Source organism: Ailuropoda melanoleuca, chromosome 13 (genome assembly GCF_002007445.2).
Source record: "Ailuropoda melanoleuca isolate Jingjing chromosome 13, ASM200744v2, whole genome shotgun sequence".
In the NCBI taxonomy this organism is placed as follows: domain Eukaryota; kingdom Metazoa; phylum Chordata; class Mammalia; order Carnivora; family Ursidae; genus Ailuropoda; species Ailuropoda melanoleuca.
In genome coordinates, this window is record NC_048230.1 from 55,757,112 (window position 1) to 55,778,301 (window position 21,190).

General features: G+C 44.5%; 1 protein-coding gene across 1 annotated transcript; it reads right to left on the reverse strand.

The window, feature by feature from the left end:
* Positions 1 to 17,738: 17,738 nt before the first annotated feature.
* Positions 17,739 to 21,151, reverse strand: MOCS3 (molybdenum cofactor synthesis 3). Its single transcript, XM_002912976.4, has one exon. It carries the CDS (start codon positions 20,950 to 20,952, stop codon positions 19,543 to 19,545), a length of 1,410 nt encoding a protein of 469 aa, XP_002913022.2. The 5' UTR covers positions 20,953 to 21,151; the 3' UTR covers positions 17,739 to 19,542.
* Positions 21,152 to 21,190: the final 39 nt, after the last annotated feature.

Genomic DNA, 21,190 nt, shown 5'->3' on the forward strand with positions numbered 1-21,190 from the left:
AAGTCTATAGATTAAAAGATATGGAAGACATAGATCAACCAATTGGAATAAGTGAACATAATTTAAATCTTCAACTTTTTTTAATGCTAATATTTATGACACAATTGGAAATTCAAATACTTATTGGCTATCCAATGATATTAATATCCAATTAATATCCAATAATAATTATAATTATTATTTTTAAGATATAATAATGGTATTGTGGTTATCGCTTTTTTTAAGTCCTTATTTTTAAAAATATGGATAAAATTATATGGTAGGCAGAATTCAAAGATGATCCCCAATCTCTCATGTTCTTGAGTTTGGGTGAGATCTGGTATGACGATTTTCACTCCCACCATATGTCACCTGATAGGCAAAAGAGATCGTTGCAGTTATAAACATGGTTCCTAACCAGTTGAAGTCATCACCAAAAAGGGAGGCTACTTTGATCGGGCTTGACCTAATCAGATGAGCTCTTTAACCAATATCTGGAGGTCAGAGACAGAGTAAGTTAGAGAAACGTGCTCCTGTTGGCCTGGAATAAAGCCAACAGCCATGTCGTGAACTATCTATAGGAACCACATGGTTGGGAATGCCCAGCAGAAAGAAAACAGGGGCCTCAGTCCCACAGCTTCAAGGAAATGAATTTGGTAAGAACCAGTGGCCTTCAAAGAGCACTTCAAGCCCCACATGAGAATTGCAGCCTGACGAAGATCTTAACGTCAGCCTGGTAAGATTCTGACGGGACAGTCAGCTAAGCCAGACCCAGACTTCTGACCGGTGGAAACTAGGAGATCACAAGCTTCTCTTGTTTGAAGCTGCGAAGTCCATGGTGATTTGTTACGCAGGAATAGAAAACCAAAAGAAGTAACCAAGTTTGGGGTTTCCTTCAAGCTACGAAAGGCAAGAGAAGGTGGGCGGGGTCATGCCTAAAAGGGTCGCTCCTAAGCTGACTGATGCTGGGTGAGGGGTACATGGGGCTTCATATTACTATTCTGTCTCCTCTTGTGATCGAAGGGCTCCATCAGAAAAAGTTAATAAAAGAAGGGGGTATAGCTCATTAAGCTGAGAATGAAATAAGATATTTCCCTAGAGAGAGATGTCAACATCTAAGAAGGTAGCCAGACCAAAATGAAGAAGAAAATGAGAAATGAAAGGCCAATTTTTTTCTTTTTTTATTTTTTTAGAAAGAGAATGAGGTGGGGGGGGGCAGAAGGAAAGGGGGAGAGAGAATCCTAAGCAGACTCCACTCTGAGTGTGGAGCCTGACACGAGGCTCAATCTCACGACCCTGAGATCATGACATGAGCTGAAATCAAGAGTCAGATGCTTAACCGACTGAGCCACCCAGGCGCCCCATGAAAGGCCAAAATCTTAAAGGCAAAGGGACTACATTCAGGTCTACCATATCCTACAGGGGTATTTGAAGAGAGGAAAAGCCCTGATTGCTACTAAGAAGCAAAGAAGCCTACCAGAGGTAGAAAGGCAATATCTGGACAGACTAGAGCAGCCATCGGATATGGAGCTAAGATATGGGAAACCTTTAGGGGTGCCTGGGTGGCTCAGTCATTAAACGTCTGCCTTCAGCACGGGTCATGATCCCAGGGTCCTGGGATTGAGCCCCACATCAGGCCCCTGCTCAGCGGGAGGCCTGCTTCTCCCTCTTTCACTCCCCCTGCTTGTGTTCCCTCTCTCACTGCCTCTCTGTCGAATAAATAAATAAAATCTTAAAAAAAAAAAAAAGATATGGGAAACCTTTAAAGCTGCAGAGAGAGACTCCAAATTGAGAATGATAAGGGAATCACCCCTTGGAGGTAGGAACAGCTAGACCAAGTGGTTCAGATTCAAGAGGAAAACGTCATAGTAAAACAAAATTATTATTCTGGAAGTTTCAAGGTAACGCAGATTCAGGTGAGGACACAGGACTGTGCCCAGAGGAAAAACAGGCTTGAAAATGCTATTTAATCATGGGTCCAAAGATGACTTAAGCTGGAGCACTTGGGTGGCTCAGTCAGTTGAGTGTCTGACTCTTGATTGCAGCTCAGGTGGTGATCTCAGGGTCGTGGGATCAAGTCCTGCCTCGAGCTCTCGCTCAGTGGGGAGTCTGCTGGAGGTTCTCTCTCTCCCTCTGCCCCTCCCCCTCCAAATAAATAAATAAATCTTAAAAAAAAAAAAAGATGACTTCAGCAAAGATGAGACAAGTTAAAAAGGAATCATAGACCAAGCCCAGGCTGGTTCAGAAGTTGATCTGAAAGGAGACTCTCTCCCAGGGAAGACAGCCCAAGTCAAGGAGGAAAAGGGGACAAGACTTGTTTAACTATGGATGCTCTTGGCAGACCTAGAATTAACTTCATAAATCCCACTCTGAGAAATCCCACAAGGAATGAAGAGACCCCAGCAGAAGAATATGGAAGAAAAACAAATGGCAGGGCCAGAAAGCAGAGGGAAAGCAAAGAAAGCCAACCCACGGGTCTAGCACACAGAGCTTGCCTTTCTTGTGGCAGAAAAGGAAATGGACCGGCCTTAAGAAACAAGTGGAACTAGGGGTTGGCCAACTGCAACCCACAGGCCAAATCCAGCTCTCATATGGCCTGCAACTAAGAATGGTTTTTACATTTTGTTTAATGGTTAAAAATAAAAATCACAAGGAAAATAATTTTTCATGCCACATAAGAATTACATGAAGTTCAAATTCCAGGGTCCCTTAATAAAGTTTTATTTAAACCCAGCTCCATGTTACAGCTGCAGAGCGGCGTAGTTGGGACAAAGGCTGTTTGGCCTGCAAGGCCAAAAATACTTACACTGGTACTTTACCAAAAACGTTTGCCGACCCCTGAGTTAAACCATTAAAACTCTGAATGAGCCTTTCCTATAGGGTGAGACCAGCGGGAGAAATGCCAACTGAGTGCAGGCATCCTTAAACTAGGTCCTCACACTTCTAGAAGCACCTAGGGTGTCTCTGAACCTGGATCAGGAAAAAAAAAAAAAGATCTTTATTCTCACCAACCTTTAATCAACATGCTACGTTTCAGTACCAGCAGATTAACGGTACCTGTGACTTGGTGACCAGTAGAAATCCCGGATATTTTTACAATGCATTGGAGTTGTTGCAAGTATTTCAAAATACTGCCTCTGCTCAGAGTTAGAGGGGTTGACCTTGCCATCAGATTGTTATTCAATGCATCAATAACACCAAAACACAAGAAGCACAAATATTCCCACCTCACAAATTTGTTTCTATAAAAACGTAACTGTGTTTCACCATAAACCACACGGAGGCTTACAAAGGAAGCCGATTGGATATTCTGGGAAAGGATTCATGGGCAACCCTAAACGGCCAAAGGCACTAGGGCACCCCTCCGTCCCCCAAATTAAAAACCCCTGTCAGCAGAGTGCAGCCCACTCCTGCAGAAAAATAGGCCAGAATATCCTCTTGCAGACGAAAAGCCAGTCCTTACAGGTTCTCACCGAGAATGCCTGCCTGCTTCCCATAAGGGCTCTGGAAACACAAGGCTCAAAGGGGAGGCAAACATAAAGAGGCTTTGGACCAGCTCAGACTGCCTGGGTGCAAATCCTGTCTTTACCACGGCCTCCCAGTCTTGTAGACTCGGACCCAGTTATCTAACTGCTCTGTACTGTAGTTTCCTTCCCTGAAAAACTGGAATAAGAACAGAATCTGTCTAGTGAGTTCTCATGAAACTCAAAAAAGTAAATAAGTGTAGGGCACTTAGGCCTGTGTTGGACACGGTGCCCTGAACTGGATCATTATTTGTTGTACGTGATTATCCAAAGTTAGAAGGAAAAGACCTCAAATAAGATCCTCATGTCTTAAAACTTGGCAAAAAAGAAAAGAAAAGAAAAGAAAGAAAAGAAAAGAAAAGAAAAGAAAAGAAAAGAAAAGAAAAGAAAAGAAAAGAAAAGAAAAGAAAAAGAAACATCTTAAGGGTACTCTCAGAGGAAGAAGTCACATGAGCCAATGGATGGATGTTCCCCGCGGATCTGGTGGATGGCTAGTGCCAAGAGTAACTTTTTGGTGGGAAATTCCTCCCAATGAAAGGATTGGCCGATTACAGCCCATCACCTGGTTTTGTAAATAAAGTTTTATTCCAACACAGTCATAGGCTTTGGCTGACTACTGTCTGTTGCTGCTTTCACGCTGCACTGGCCAAGCCGAGAAGTTGCAAGGGAGACCATATGTCTTGCAAAGTCAAAAATAGGTACTTTCTGGCCCTTTACAGAACAAGCTTTCTGATTCTTTTTCTAACTGGATTTACGTTTACTAGCTGTGGGCGTGTGGCAATTCAGCCTGGCTGCACTGCGTCCTGGGGAAGCTGGTGTTTTCAGTTCTTGCTATTAGCAATAATAACGTGGGCCTGGGGGATGCCAGGAGAGGGGTTGTGGCACGGTCATTTGGCTCGAAGGGCTGCTCGGAGAGGGAATTGGCGTCTTCAGGAAATGTTGGGGGCATGGGGCTGGTGCTGCTATATGCTGGTTTCACTTTCCCTCTTTCAGACCCTGAAGCAAAGGCCCCGGGAGACGAATTCAACCTCCGAGATCCTATGGGAACTACACCTGTTCAGAAGAGAACAGCCCAGAACGCAGCTCCTGAAGGACCCCCAGCTCTACCTGCCATAGTAATGACACCCCTCGTGGCTGAGACTGAGCCGAGTAAGAAACTAGGGGAAATGAATTTGGAGCCTAATTGCTTTGGTCTTACAACTTACAAGGCAAGTGGATTGGAGCTCAGCCTTTAATTCCTTTGGACTTCAGTTTATTTGCACTTCCAGTTACAAGAAATCTTTGGACATTCATTCATCCCGGGGAATATAATAAAGACTTTATCTTCAAATGTGGGAGAACATACTGCTGGCTTTTATTCTGGGAGTATATATAATCTCATTACTGAACCGTCAACGAGCCACATTGGCTAACAAGGCTGGACATAATTTGAGATGGGAAAATAAATAGGGAATTCATTTTCGGTGAGGAGTACTGAGTAGGCTTTGTGTGGTTTTAAAGACCATGCTTTTCCCAGCCCACTGCTGAGCCAGCCAGTCCAGGAGGACCCTCAAGGAGCACCAGCTGATATTGGAGTTCAAGAACGCAGGCGCAGGACTGGCCAGAGAGACTGCTCTCCCCCCATGGGGACAGCCCAACCCTGGTTGTCCCCAGGCTTGATAGTTATGCTTAATGGGTCAAGAGAACCAGACAGAAAAATGTAGGAGGACAACGATTTCTCACACTTCCTGCTTCCTTGATTCAGTGGGGCTCAAACTTGGCTGCAGGTGGAAATCATCTGGGATCACAGGGTTGCCAGATCAAGCAGATAAAAATTCAAGATGCCTCGTTAACTTTGCATTTCAGGGACATCTGGGTGGCTCAGATAGTTGGGCGTCTGCCTTCGGCTAGGGTCATGATCTCCAGGTCCTGGGATTGAGTCCCATGTCGGACTCCCTGCTCATTCAGGAGTCTCCTTCTCCCTCCCCCCTCCCCCTGCTTGTGCTCTCTGCCTCTGTCTCTCTCTCTGTCTCAAATGAATAAGTAAAATCTTCAAAAAAAAAAACCTTTGCATTTCAGATGAACAACACATGCATTTGTATTATAAGTCTGTCTCAGGTGATCTTTGGGATACACTTGAACAAAAAAAAAATGTGTTGGGGCACCTGGGTGGCTCAGTCAGTTAAATGTCTGCCTTCGGCTCAGGTCATCATCCTGGGGTCCTGGGATCGAGCCCTGCATCAGGAGCCTGCTTGCCCTTCTCCCTCTGCTGCTCCCCCGCTTATGCTCTCTCTCTGTCCAATAAATAAACAAAAATCTTTTTTAAAAAATTTATGTGTTGCTTATCTGAAAGTCCTGTGGTTTTTCTGACAATCTTGGGAGGGGGAGCTTTAAAAAAAAAAAATCAATGCCTGACCCCTTAAATTCTGGCTTCCTTGGGCTGGAATGCGGCTCCGGCAACAGGGATTTGCAAAGGTCTCCAGGTTATTATACTCCACAGTCACAGTGGAGAGCACTGAGCCAGAGCTCCCGTCTGCTTCCCTCAACCCCCACTTACCCTCTCACGCCCTCCGTGGGGGCTTGGAGGATGACTGACCCAGGTGGTGAGTGTCAGGGAGCGGGGCGGGGCAGGGGGGATTACTGGGCATATACGCCTTGGCCCCTTCCTGTCTCCTCTTTTTGAGATTGGTCGGGGGTGTACTGTGGTGAACAGCCCAGCAGCTTTGTCCCTGGGGGCGAGGGCGGGGGGACGGTGTCTCCTGGCTGGCACAGTACGTGCAAACCAGCACAACCGATTAGCAAGTGTGCTCGCACGGAAGCACAGTCCCCAAGCAGCTTTTTGAGTTACGAAGGTGCAAGTGTCACCTTTGTCTACCTAAACCCCGTGTCCCTTTCTTGCTTGGTTTTGAACCTCCATAGGGATGAAGAGGATGTTAAGAATTGACATCCCCCCCCCAACCAAGACCAAAACAGGGCCATCTCCTCTCCTCTTGGGCTTGGCTAATTCATACCCAGTCTTTGTGTCTCAATTTAAAGGTCTTTCCTCCAAGAAGCCCTCCCCAGAGTAAAGCAGGTCCCCTGGCTGTATGTTTTCAGAAAACCCTCTGAGTTTTGGGGTTTTATTTCTGGCACATATTAAAACTGTCATGGACTGAAGCAGGATTTCTCCACCTTGACACAACTGAAATTTGGGGTCAGATAAATCGTCGTTGTGAGTCTGTCCTGTGCATGATAGGATGTTACGCAGCACCCCTGACCTCTCGTCACTGGGTGCCAATAACCCACTCCCCTGCCCACCCCCAGCTGTGACGTCACCAACTTGCCTGCACACTGCTTGTGCTCCCGGCCAACACAGGTGCAGGCAGAGTCCCACATACAGTCTCGTGCTCTGTTGTCTCCGTCGTGAAATTCTCAGCAGTGTTTGAATAAGGGGCCCGTAAATGAGACAGCTGGTTCTACTGCCTGCTTCTTTTTTGTTTTGTTTTGTTTTTTTTGTTTTTTGGTGTTTTTAATGCTTCTCTTCCCCTACAACATGAGCTTTGGGAGTGAAGAGTGTGTCTACCTTATTTACTGCTGTACCCCAGTGCCGGCACAGAGAAAGTGCTAGAAATACATATATATAGTTGAAGAAGACAAGGAGCAAGGCAGACACCGAACGGAGGCCCTGCAGGCTCTCCTGGCTGAGGAACAGAAGGGAAATATAACCTCAGCCAACCCGCTTAAGTTGCTCTATTCAATAGCCTTCCTTCCCCCCACTGCCGGAACATTCTTCCAAACTCCTCATGCGTGTCGAGTGGCAAGTGTACCCTGTGTGGTCTCCAGGTCTTTCGCGTGGCCCTCCATATGCCATGTCAGCTGGACTGAACAATAATCCCCAGATGTAAGAAGACAGGGCTGAGGCGACAGTCCTAACGCTGAATTTCTAAACTCTGCCCGTTCAAAGCAGGCTTTCTCTTTGTATGAATTCTGGCCAGTTTAGTTCGTGCCTCCATCCAAAAATCTGGGTCCACCAGGTCGCAATTCTTAGAGCCGGATGAGCTAAAGACAGCAGGCCCTTGCTAGGCGAGTATGGCTAGCACCAGAAAAAGGCTGTTGAGAGTAAGTCTACCTAAAAGGGAGACCCCCATTTCAGAGTAAACAGTGGAGGGGAAGAAATCTGAGTGGGGCTTTACCTTGAAGAATGAAAGCAAAATTTATTTAAAAAAAATAAATCTATGTATGTTCATAGCAGCTTTCTTCATAATTGCCCCAGACTGAAAATAACCAGATGAACGATGAATCGAGCCACTGTAGCCCCGCACCACGGACCCCACTCAGCAGTGAAAGGGATCCTCGCAACCACTGGGCGGAGTGTCCGTCAGTTTCCTAGGACGGCTGTAACCAATTATCACGAGTTTAGTGGCTTTAAAAAGAGGAATTTTATCCCCGGAGCTCTGGAGGCCAGAAATGCAACACAAGGTGTCCGCGCGCAGGGTTGGTTCCTGCCCGAGGCTCTGAGCGAGAACCTGTCTCGGGCTTGTGTCCCAGCTTCCGGTGGCTGCCAGTGACTCTTCCTGTCCTTTTTCTTGTGGCTGCATCACGCCATTCTCTGCCTCTGCCTCCCCGTGGCCTTCCCCTCCGTGTGTCTCTGTGTCTCACATCTCCCACCCTTTACTCTTATAAGGACACCAGTCATAGGACTTAGGGCCCAACATATAGCCAGCATAATTTCATCCCAAGATCCATTAAATGAATGCCATCTGCCAAGCCCCCATTTCCATATAAGTCACATCCACAGGTTCCGAGGGTTGGAACTTAGGCCTGTCTTTTATAGAAAAACTGTTCAACCCACTAGCGACCTCAGGGAAGTTTTGACATGGTTGCATCGTTATTTATGCAAGATGGAAACCGGGGGAGGGTACGTGGACCCCTGTACATTTGGCCTGTGCATCTATGATTCCTCCAAAATAAAAAAATATATATATAATTTTGTTTAATAAAAGTTAGGCTATTGCAGACTATGATCTCATTCTTAGAACAAAGACTAGAACAGATCAGGAATAGATTTTTTTTTTTTGGTCAGTTTTCAACAAAAACATTTCCATAGTCCAACGAATTACCCACTTCACTTTCAGAGCCCAAACAGAAGGAGGGTTGTTTCTGGAATATAATTTCTGGGCACTCCTGGAAATTACATGAAGGTTCGTTGATGTTCTAAAGGACTCTCTTAATTGTATTCACATGATTCTCCCAAAGAAGTGCCACTTGGAGCCTCAGCCATGTGGATTTCGTCTTTGTGGCTGTCTGCCAAATCCTTGTGTAGCAACTTCGGGAGTTTCAAGCAGTTCTCCAACATCACCTTATGAAATCCTGCCTCTGTGAGATTTGCAGATTTCATTTGCTGGGTGACTGTCATTCATCAGTCTCATGCTGACCATCAGATGTCCCCAGCATCCAGCCAAGCAAATCTGCCAGTCTGGAGCAGCCAAGGGCATGAGAAGGCATTTGTTTCTGCCTGGCCATTTCATTGCTGAGGATAGGACAGCTTCTGCCTCCCCATTCAACCTTGTGGCTGGGGGGCCCATACCAGCTATGGGGGGAGAGTCCCAGCAGAGGTCCCTTCTCTATGCTTCCCAAGGGCCCCAGGAATAAAGTTCCAGAGGAGAAGTTCCAGTACTGGGGCATGTAAAAGAAACCAGAGTATTTGTGGAGTGCATAGCATGTAATGCAGTCTGTTCAGGTAAAATCCAGTAGGAGCTAAGACAAATACATTCTCTAGCCTTCCTTTTAAAAAATAAGTCAAAACCAAAACAAGAAGGAATGAAATCCTAAACTTCCATGCATGTCTTTCTCTATATACTTCAGCTGCCAGAGGTATTGGTTTAAAGGCTTTCTGGACACCTGCTGAGTGTCGGGTCCCAGGAGAGAGTTGAGTGAAAGGAGGGGTCCTGAGACAAGAATCTGGGTGAAGCCATTGCTGTGGGAGGAGATCCCAGATCTAGTAGGGCAATGGAGGAGTGAGACACAAGGACTTGGGAAAGTTCTAAGTGCTAAAGCCGTTAGCCTGGTATATCCAGCTTTCAGAAATTCAACCAATGAGAACCAGTTCCCACGATACGTTTGTTTTCAAATCAAGAAAAGTGTGAAATTATATCGTAAGAGGTACACAGGGAATCTTCAATAAAATAGTATATACAACCCATGCATTGGAAATAAAGAATGTGCGTCAGAAATATCTGAGCTTAACTAATGGTCTAAGTGTCCCAAGTGCCCTGAGCCCAACCATCTCCTCTTAAATTAAGAGCCAAGATGGCACTGACCCCATCAGGAGGCCATCAACAATGGACCAAAAGGGCACAAGCCTCATTACAGTGGCATTCATTGCTTTCAATGACCCACCGTGGCTCCAAGAAAAAGGTTTTCTGATGACAATCAGGGCATACAAAATACTTGGGAACAGCTGAAAAATTCACCCAAGCTACAGTACAATCTTTTCTAAAATGCTATACAGGGACAAGAGAGGCTGACCTCATTAGTGATGGAAGGGTTCCACTTTAAGTCTCCTCACCAACTAAGTTATTTCAAGAAAATCTATTACTGGTAAGAACACTAAGAGGAAACTCTGAACGAGGGATAGTTCTCTGTATCTCAGATAAAGCACTGAATCCCTGCTGAAGGATTAGATGAAACAATGTAGGTAGGAAAGGATCTGGAAATTACATGTATAAAGTTGCAAAATGAGCTACAAATACCTGGAAGGCCAGGCTCACATCCTAATTATCTTGTACCCAGAACATGGCCAGTGCTCAGTACATAGTAGACTTTCAATATAAATCTGCAAAAATGAATTCATTCCAAACCATTTTGCTAAGGAATACAGATACTTTCCCCCAAGTGGTCTTTCTTAATTATGTATGTCAATGAGAAGAGATCACACAACTCAGTAGAAAAATGAACTAAGAATAAACAAAAATTTTTTATTCAAAAACACTTTTAAGCAAATGAAAAACTACTCAAACTTATAGTAAAACATGTAAAATAACACAATGAGATTTTTTTTTAATCATCAGATTGGCAAAGATCTAAAAGTCTGAAAATACTAAGCTGGCAAGGGTGTTGGGAAACAGCCTCTCCTAGGCATGTTGGTACACATTAATATAGCCCCTTGGAAAGGGAATTTGGCACTGCCTACTCAAAGTCAGAACTGGGCATACTCTGTGATAGAACACCATGGCAAGGAATTTATCCTACACACATACTCCCACGGGTGTTCCTAGAACCATACCGGACACATAGCAAGCACTTGATTATTTGTTAAATGTATTTGTACAAAGATATAAATATCAAGATATTCTTGGAAGCACTATTACTAATAGCAAAAAGACTGGAAAAATCCTGAATGTCCTTCAATGGGGGAACTGGTTAAAGAAACTGTAGGGCACGTGTATGATGGTGTTCTAAATGTTGGATAAAGGGGCGCCTGGGGGGCTCAGTCATTAAGCATCTGCCTTCAGCTCAGGGTGTGATCCCGGTGTTCTGGGATCAAGCCCCACATCAGGCTCCTCCGCTGGAAGCCTGCTTCTTCCTCTCCCACTCCCCCTGCTTGTGTTCCCTCTCTCGCTGGCTGTCTCTATCTCTGTCAAATAAATAAATAAAATCTTAAAAAAATAAAAATAAAAAATAAAAAAAATAAAAACAACAACAACAAAGTACAGGGGTGCCTGGGTGGCTCAGTCGGTTAAGCCTCTGACTCTGGATTTCAGCTCAGGTCATGATCTCAGGGTTGTGAGACCGAGCCCCACATTGGGCTCCGCACTAGGCATGGAGCCTGCTTGAGATTCTCTCTCTCCCTCTTCCTCTGCTTCTCCCCTCCCTGGGCACTATCTCTCTCTCTAAAGAAACAAACAAACAAACAAACAAAAAACAATGTATACAGGGGCGCCTGGGTGGCTCAGTTGGTTAAGCATCTGCTTTCAACTCAGGTCATGATCTCAGGATCCTGGGATCCAGCCCCATGTTGCGCTCCCTGCTCAGAAGGGAGCCTGCTTCTCCCTCTGTTCCCTGCTCATGCTCTCTCTCACTATCTCTGTCTCTGTCTCTCTCTCAAATAAAAAAAATAAAATCTTTAAAGAAAAAGTATAGAAACAGTGTAAATACCATTTACAAAAAAAGTGTATATAGGAACACACCAAGACTGGTTACAGAGATGGTTTTGGAGAAGGAACTGAGAGTAGTTAGGAGTGGGAAGGAAGACACACTCTCTGTGTGTACAGCTAACCCTCGAACAACATGGGTTTGAACAGTGTGGGTCCACTTACACGCAGATTTTCTTCAATTAAGATACACTACAGTACTGCAAATGTATTTTTTTCTTATGATTTTCTTTTTTTTTTTTAAGATTTTATTTATTTATTTGACAGAGAGAGAGAGCCAGCGAGAGAGGGAACACAGGCAAGGGGAGTGGGAGAGGAAAAAGCAGGCTCCCAGTGGAGAAGCCTGATGTGGGGCTCAATCCCAGGACTCTGGGATCACGTCCTGAGCCGAAGGCAGATGCTTAACGACTGAGCCAACCAGGCGCCCCTCTTATGATTTTCTTAACATTTATTTCTCTAGCTTACTTTACTAGAAGAATATAGGATATAATGCATACAATACATAAAATATGTGTTGATCTACTAAACATTGGTAAGTCTTCCAGTCAACAGTGGGCTATTAGTAAAGTTTTTGGAGAGTCGTTGGTTGTTTTGTTTCGTTTTGTTTTGTTTTACTGTACGGGTTTGGTGCCCCAACTCCTGTGTTGTTCAAGGGTCAAATGTAGCACTATTTTTTGTTTTGCTGTTAAATTTTTATTTTTAAATAACTTTAGAGTGGCAAAGATAGTAAAGAGAGTTCCTGTATACCCAGCTTCTCCTAATGTTAATACCCTGTAACCCAGGGTCCATTTTTCAAACCTAAGAAACTAACTAAACTAAACCACAGACTTTACTTGGATTTCCTGTTTTTCCATTAATATCCTTTTTCTGTTCCAGGATTCCATCCAGGATCCCACATTGCATTTAGTGTACATACTTTGGAACTGTTCAAATTTTACTGTGAGCATCAAGTATTTTTTTTTAATTAAGTCTTTGTAAAAACTGAGGGTATGATCGTATCACTCATGTTATATTGATGTTCTGAAGGTATATTTCGCTCTTTAAAATTACAAGTAGGGGGCGCCTGGGTGGCTCAGTCAGTTAAGGGTCTGCCTTCAGCTCAGGTCATGATCTCAGGGTCCTGGGAATGAGCCCTGCTTCTCCCTCTACTCCTCTCCCTCTGATACCCTCCCCACTCATGCTCTCTCTGTCTCTCTAATAAATAAATAAAATCTTTAAAAAAATTAGAAGTAAATTTTCAAAAGAATAAAATCTTTTTCAGATAATCACTATGAATCAAGTATCTTTCAACAGTTTGTGTTTAAGAAAACTCATTTAACCACTGTTTATTCCTGCTGTTATTTGAGGTTAGTGCATGAGTCTAATCCAGCCTAAATTCTACAGGTGCAAATCGCCAGCTATTTTGTGTGTAAACTCCCCTTCCCATCACAAGTGTCCGTCTTCACTGTCATTATCTATTGTACAGGTGCCTTTTTCTAAGAAATTATACTCAAACACCAATTCATCAAAATACTAGGAAAAGCATAGATTGGTAGTGCATGAAATACCCCAATTCCAATTTTTCAGTCTTTGAAAAATATCAATCTCAAACCACTCTGATACTAAATTTACTTGGCATGAAAATGAAGACAAAAATAGTCTTTCCTTCAAAACTTTAGCCACCTAGGATGCCAGCTTATAAATACTATATAAATGAAAAGCACAAAATACAAGTGTTCAATTGTTAAACTGCTTTAGGCTACCCCCAACACTTAACTCTGTGTCCACCAAATTAAATAAGAGCCAAATCATGTTTTGTTTCATTTTGTTTTGTGTTTCTATTTAAACCTAAGGCTTCATCTAGGCTATGCCTGGGTGGCTCAGTTGGTTAAGCATCTGCCTTAGGCTTGGGTCATGATCCCAGAGTCCTGGGATCAAGTCCCCCATTGAGCTCTTCGCTTAGTGGGGAGCCTGCTTCTCCCTCTGCCTGCCGCTCCCACTGTATGCTCTCTCTCTCTCTGACAAATAAAACCTTAAAATAAATAAATACAAGCTTTACCCAGCCTACAGGTATGTTTCAACTGGTAAAACAGTTTTGGGATTTTAAAATTCATCTTCAACATTTTATTTTTTTTAAAAGATTTATTTAGAGAGTGAGAGAACAAGCAGGAGGGTCAGGGAGAGGGAGAGAGAATCTCAAGCAGACTCCATGCTAAGCACAGAGCCCGAGGCGGGGCTCAATCTCAGAACCCTGAGATCATGAGCCAAGCCCAAATTGAGAGTCGAAAGCTTCACCGACTGCACCCCCCAGGCACCGCTTCAACATTTAATCAGAAGATTTCACAGAAAACTCCAAGGATCAGATTTCAGATCTACAAATGTCCAGATTTTTCTTTAACACAAAAAGATCTGGGAATAGCCTACCCACAGTCCTGCATGGCAAAATGGGCTAAAGCTGCATTGTGGCTTTATAGGTGCTGTGTGCTCCTAGCTCGCCGTGTTCTCTTGCTGGCCGCCCTTAATCATGTCTTTATTAGGCCAGCCCCTGTAGATACTGAGCTTACAAATCCCTGTAAGCTCTGTGCAAAGTAGATATTTAACTATCATTCATTATGTTGAATGAAACTTGTGATCTTAAAGTTCAAGGACACTTACGTTAAATAAATTTGAGGCTGTCGTCCCTGCTGTGCAAAGGCACCTTCTTAATTATCTTAGGACCTAAGATCTATACACACTTGGCACTCAACCATGCAACTGATGGGGTGTGTGTGTGTGTGTGTGTGTGTGTGTGTGTGTTCCTAAAAAGCTATACATTTGATGGAGAGATGGCTTGACTAGGGCGGCAGCCGTAGAGATGGTGAGAAGTGAAGAGACTCGAACTGTATTTGATGGAAGAAATTGTTTAGAAGGGCAGGCTCTTCAAAAACTGCAAGGGGAGCTAAGAATGGGTATTTTCAGCCCTGCCGGTGAGGAGGAAAGGGGGAGTGGGGAGGCGGTTGGGTAGACAAGCCAGAGTTTACCCCCAGGGGATGATTAAGTCAAGATTGTAAAGTAAACCTTGCTTGGGAGTTTGTACTTAGGAGTCCACTGTTTCAACTCATCTGAACTTTGAGCTGCTAATTTCTACTTAGTTTTTGGTCTCCCTCATCTGGAAGCATCGGGAAAAGAAAACAGTTAATTTAAAAATATGCCCCAAACATATTCCATCAATGTCACCCTACTCTGGCATCTTGGTTAAAAAGGGAAATTTTAAGACATAAGGCTTTTCTCTTTCCTTACCTTTAGCACGCTGTCCAACAAATGACATTAAGAGTAAGGAACAAGGGGCGCCTGGGTGGCACAGCGGTTAAGTGTCTGCCTTCGGCTCAGGGCGTGATCCCGGCGTTATGGGATCGAGCCCCCACATCAGGCTCCTCCGCTATGAGCCTGCTTCTTCCTCTCCCACTACCCCTGCTTGTGTTCCTCTCTTGCTGGCTGTCTCTATCTCTGTTGAATAAATTTAAAAAACTTAACAAAAAAAGAGTAAGGAACAAAACACCTAAATTCACGATTCATTGTAGTTGTTGTTTTTCACATTCTGAGTAATTGGGCTGAAGATTAAAAGCCAGAATCGGGGGGCGCCTGGGTGGCACAGCGGTTAAGTGTCTGCCTTCGGCTCAGGGCGTGATCCCGGCGTTATGGGATCGAGCCCCACATCAGGCTCCTCCGCTATGAGCCTGCTTCTTCCTCTCCCACTACCCCTGCTTGTGTTCCTCTCTTGCTGGCTGTCTCTATCTCTGTTGAATAAATTTAAAAAACTTAACAAAAAAAGAGTAAGGAACAAAACACCTAAATTCACGATTCATTGTAGTTGTTGTTTTTCACATTCTGAGTAATTGGGCTGAAGATTAAAAGCCAGAATCGGGGGGCGCCTGGGTGGCACAGCGGTTAAGTGTCTGCCTTCGGCTCAGGGCGTGATCCCGGCGTTACGGGATCGAGCCCCACATCAGGCTCCTCTGCTATGAGCCTGCTTCTTCCTCTCCCACTCCCCCTGCTTGTGTTCCCTCTCTCGCTGGCTGTCTCTATCTCTGTCAAATAAATAAATAAAATCTTTAAAAAAAAAAAAAAAAGCCAGAATCGGTATCACTACATAGCTCTTCATAGTAAACGATATCTTATTTATCACCCCAATTCTAGGCTGATTTAATTAACCCTTTTTACCATTTTGTTTGCAAAATACTTTACCACCCCTGCACCACTGTTTTCCTGATATTCCAAACTGACTGCCGAATTATCCTGAACGTGAAGGCAGGTGTGTGATTTCAAATGATGAGATTTTATTCTTATCCGGACAAGGCTACCTCGTGTTATGTATGGAATCCTAAGATACAACCTATAAAAGCAAAGAGATTTTCTCCTGGGTAGAGCAAAATGGGGTACATACCCGACTTCAGGCTCTGAGGGACCCCTCTGCTGCTGTGGGAGGGAGCAGCTAATTAAAAATAAACCACCTTGAAAAAAAAATAATTGCTCCTCTCCCATGGGAACAGTCTCGGGAGACTCCCTGCCCTTTTTTGACCCCCTTCCTTGGCAACCCTTCTATTTACCAGCTGTGACTCACGTTGAGACCTTATCTCTCAACTTCCTTGACCAGAGTGGCTCATTATTAACTGGACATTACCTAGGTAACACATTGGTGTCAGAGGGCTCCCAGGGATTTGCTCTGGGTTTCCTTCCCTAGAGAGAAGTCTGCAAGCCAAGCGCACCGGAGTGCATTTCTTCTGCATCTGAAATCCGAGCTCTTTCCATCTGATGCTTAGGGCATGGATTGTTTTTCAAAAGTGAAAACATATAAAACAAGTACAACGTTCTTACTGAGAGTCAGTGTAGCACTGTGCTTCGAGCACAGGCTCTCTTAGCTAGACCATCTGGGTTCAAGTTCCAAATCACATAGTAAGTGCCCAATAAATGTGAGCTGTTATTTCACTTGGAATAAAAATCAAACTTCTGGTATACAACCTACTTAATGCGTTCCCAATCTCCATAAACCTCACCTTACTCTACTTTCCTCAACTGTTCACAACCCACTTGCCTCTTCAGTTTCTTGAGCATTATAAGTTCATTTGCCTCAGGGTCTTTCCACTTGTTTTTCTCCCAGTTAAGGAGGTTCTCCCAAATCTAACTGGCTCCTTATCACCATTTAGGTTCTGGGTTTCATGTTAACCCTTCTGCAAAGAGCTTTTCTCTAATTAATCTATCCAAAACACATCCCCACCCCAATACATCAGTTTCATTTCTTTCATGACACTTAACAGTAATTTATTTGTTGATTTATCTCCCATTTACATGTAAATTCTGAAATAGGAAATGTCTTACTCATCTTTATCCGAGAGTTTAGAATCGTAACTGGTACACTTGATGTTTGTTAAAAGAAAAGGAAAAAATATATATATCGAGTTAAAAATCCCATCTGAATGTAAAAAAAAAAAACTGGCCACAATCCCCAGAGAAAACAAAATTTCAAAGAATAAAAAAAAAAATCTGGATCCTGTAACAGATACCGGTCATATTAACAGCCCAATTTTTGAAAAAAATCTTTCACTAGTTTGAGAAAATGCTAGATTGGGTTCTGTCTCCCCATTGTAGACATCAGGACTCAAATTCTCAGCCTCTCTTGCAGGTAGGATGGAGGCGTGTGACTAGGCTCTCCCTACCAGACACACCTCCGAAGACTGACTCAGAAGAGCAATCAATGTAAAGCGATTCTCCTTTCTGTCCCCTGAGCCATGGCTGAAGTGCTGGGCTTCCCGGAGAGCAGCGAGGCTATGCTAGGGGTTTCCGCTAGTGCTAGATGGGGCAGCAGGGCATGGAAAGTGTTCTCAGGTCAGTTCTGTGCATGATTTGGGACATCACTCCTGGAATTACAGCTTTAAGGCTGTCCCCAAAATTCTCAGAAGCACCTCATCTCACTTTAACACGCCCCTTTCCCACTTAAGCAGCCCCAGCGAACTTCTGTTGAGATCCAAGCTTGCGGGAGCTACCAAAACTGTTTCAATCAGTCTTTAGAAGAGGAAATAGTTCCCATGTCTGTCCACTTTGTTTCTTGGTATGTATCAGAAGCAGCTTTTGTCCCGGAAGTAAGAAGCTGAGACACAGGCCAGCCATCTTTACTCTCCTTTTCTGGTCTCAGGCATTTATTTCCACAACTCCTTGGGAAAAACAGTCCAAGAAACCTGCTCTGTCTTTACAGCAAAGGTTGAGGCATACCCATTCAAAACACGGGTTACAATGTTTCACAGTTAAAAGGTAAGGACTACCCTAATTTTGAATTTGATTGTTAAATACCACCCTTTTATGATAAAATAAGAGTCTATATCAGAGGTTGCAAACTGAGTAAATCTGACCCTCAAGGGTTTTGTCTGGTCCACAAGCTGTTAAACTTTAAAAAAGTGTAGCCAGAGATACAAAAATTTCACATTTACATCTGTGATTTCTGAGGATTACAGACCTGCACACAACAATCAGTTGCAGAGCGGAGGCCCTTTCGACATGGGCAGGTATTCTTCAACTTGCCATGGATACTGACCAGATCTTTACTTTTAATTTTGTATAGATTAGAAGTTCGACTACCTGCCGTTTCATGAAAATGTTGTTTAATAAGTAAACATAAAAACACCTATGTTTTGTACTACTGTAAAACATGGGAATAAAATAGATTAAATCAAAATAGAAAAGGCAAATTGAAAGGGAGAAATGGGAAGTTGTTCAGTGGGTGTCAAGGTTCAGCCACGCAGGATGGGGGGTTCTGGGATCCGTTGCACACCGTGTGTGTGGTTGACAATACTGTATCGTACACTTGGAAAGTACTGAGAGGGGAAACTGGGTGTGTGTGCTGTGTGTGTGTTTCGCCACCATAAACAGAATCAATGTAATCCACTGCATTAACCAAAGAGAAAAAAGCAGCACATAATAATGCAGAAAAAGCACTTGATGAATTCAATGAAAACTTAGCAAACCATAAAAGGAAGGAAATTTCTTTAATCTGATAAAGGGTAGTAGCTACAGTAAAGCAATAACAAGTAATATTGGTCAAATGGTCAAAGTTTTTCACCTGAGATCGTGAAAAAAAAAAAAGAATGGTCACTATTCCACTTTAATTCAATACTGTATTTGGTGTACTTGGCCAGTAAAGCAAGAAGAAAAAAAAAAAAAAAACCCAGATTGGATAAGGAATAAGGGGCAGGGGAGGGCAGAAGGTTGGGACTTAGGCTTGAAGATTCCAAAGCAAGCCAAACCACAGTATACATTGTGTATAATACTGTAAGAAAATTTTTTGTAAATCAACAATTTATAAGAGAAACTGACAGACTACAAAGGTGGTTTCCTTTATCTTACTAAATAGCTCACTTTGATATTAATTCAAATATTTAATAGAATGACCATTTCCCATATAATTAAAAATAATTTACATTTTAAACATTTTTTGTAGAATATATTCTATCATTTGAAACAGAAAGAAGACCCAAACAATGTCTTAGCAAACAATAAACTGACCTTAAGTATATCATCTGTGACTAATCAGGAAGACTACGTTTACTACACCTTTCCAAGCATTAATATAGATGATTCAAATTATTTTTTGATTGGGGGAAGTGGCAAAAAAAGCAGAAGAGAAAAACGATCTGTCAAAACACAAAATCCTGTCACTTAATGTTATAACTCACATGTTCAAGACATCTTCTAAGTGCTGAAAACACAAGACAGTCCTCAAAAACAGTATTATAACCCATGAATAACAGCAGCATCCAACACATTAGAACAAAAAAGCCCCTTATAAAAAGGAGACCATGTATTCAGTTATTGAACAATCCCAGTCTTTTCCATGCATTCCTGGAAAAAATGCAAATAAACGTATCTTTTGGGTAACATGGCAATCCACATCTGCCTCCGGTCAGACTCTCCCATCCACCTCAGTACTGCGGAAATGTTCCATCGACTTTGGCAGCCCAGGCCATGAGGCCCCCCACAACATCCTGAACCGTTAAAGATTCTAACTCCTGGACTGCTGTCAAGGACTGCAGGGTCTTCACCGCTTTCTGGGAGTCATTGCCCAGTTTGCAAATCACATAAACTGGGAAAGCTGCCCCTTCCTGTGTGCCCTGCCTCCCTTCCCGGATTGCTTCTCCTAGGAGCTCCAGGCTCTGCGCATCCCTCCGTTCCAAATGTTTCAAAGGGATGTGCAGGGCATGAGGCAAACGACAGATGTCCACCTCCACTTGAGGCCTGACGTCCAGCAACAGGTGGGGTGAGCCTGAATCGAGAAGTCGCTTATAGTCGGTGACCGAAACTCGCTCCTCTGGGCTCAGCAACTGCAGAGAGCGGCACTTGTCCGTGGCTGAGGAGCCACAGAAGGCTTCGTAATCCTGCAGGTCAGTTACAGTGGGCCGCTCGCCGCAAGCCGCACAGTCAGGCCTGCGGCTCCGAAGCTGAATACAGCGAAATTGTCCTCTGAGGGCATCAAAGATCAACAGGCTGCGACTGTAAGACGGACCCAGACCAGCTGCGATCTTCAACACTTCCAGTGCCTGCAAGCAGCCCAGGACCCCAGTGACGACACCGAGCACCCCGCCATCCGCGCAGTTGGTCACTGTCTCCGCTGGAGGTGGTTGGGGGAATATGCAGCGATAGCAAGGCCCGCCGTCATAGTGGTACACTGTGATCTGGCCCTCAAAGCGCAAGGCGCTGGCCGACACGAGAGGCCGGCCGGCTAGCACACATGCGTCATTAACCAGGTAGCGAGTGGGCACGTTGTCAGAGCAGTCAGCCACCACGTCATAGCGGCGGACTAAGTCTAGCGCCGTGGCTGGCGTAAGCGCCTGAGCATAGGGCACGCACTCCACCGCAGAATTGAGGCGGCGCAGCGAGGCGGCGGCCGAAAAGACCTTGGCTTGGCCAGCCAGCGCCTCGCCATGCAGCACCTGGCGGGCCAAATTGCTCATTTCTACTACGTCGTAGTCCACGAGGCCGAGGCGGCCTACGCCGGCCGCTGCCAGGTACTGCGCCAGAGGGCAGCCAAGCCCACCGCAGCCCACGACTAGCACCGACGCGGTGGCCAGGCGCAGCTGTCCGTGCACGCCTAGCTCAGGCAGCACTAGCTGCCGGCTATAACGCAAAATCTCATCTCGCGACAGGGCAGCCCTCGGCGGCAGGGGCGACACCGGAACCAACCGCTCTGGCTCCTGCTCCGCCAAAACAGCCGCCGCCAGCCTCTGTTTCAGAGAACTTAGCTCTTCCTCACGCCGGGCAACTTCAGCCTGCAACGCAAGCACCTCCTCCCTGGAAGCCATGGCGTCCTTCCCGGAAGGTGTCTTGAAAGGCATTTCCTTTTCCGGCTTAGCGACTCCTAGCGAGTGGAATAAACTAACAAATTTTTACGGAACATAGGAAAAAGTGATAAGTAGACATGTACTTCCTGGAGAACCCTCAGATTCAACCTTAAAGGTTCATAGTTCCTGGATATTTCCAGTGGAACCACGAAGAGAACCTTAGGAGAACTAGAACCCAACCACATAGCCTGTCCCCCCTCTTCCCGAATTTGGTACGGTCCGACCCGTCCCC

Coding starts and splice junctions, on each gene's coding strand:
- MOCS3 (XM_002912976.4), bottom strand. CDS start 20,952: ATGCCTTTCAAGACACCTTCCGGGAAGGACGCCATGGCTTCCAGGGAG.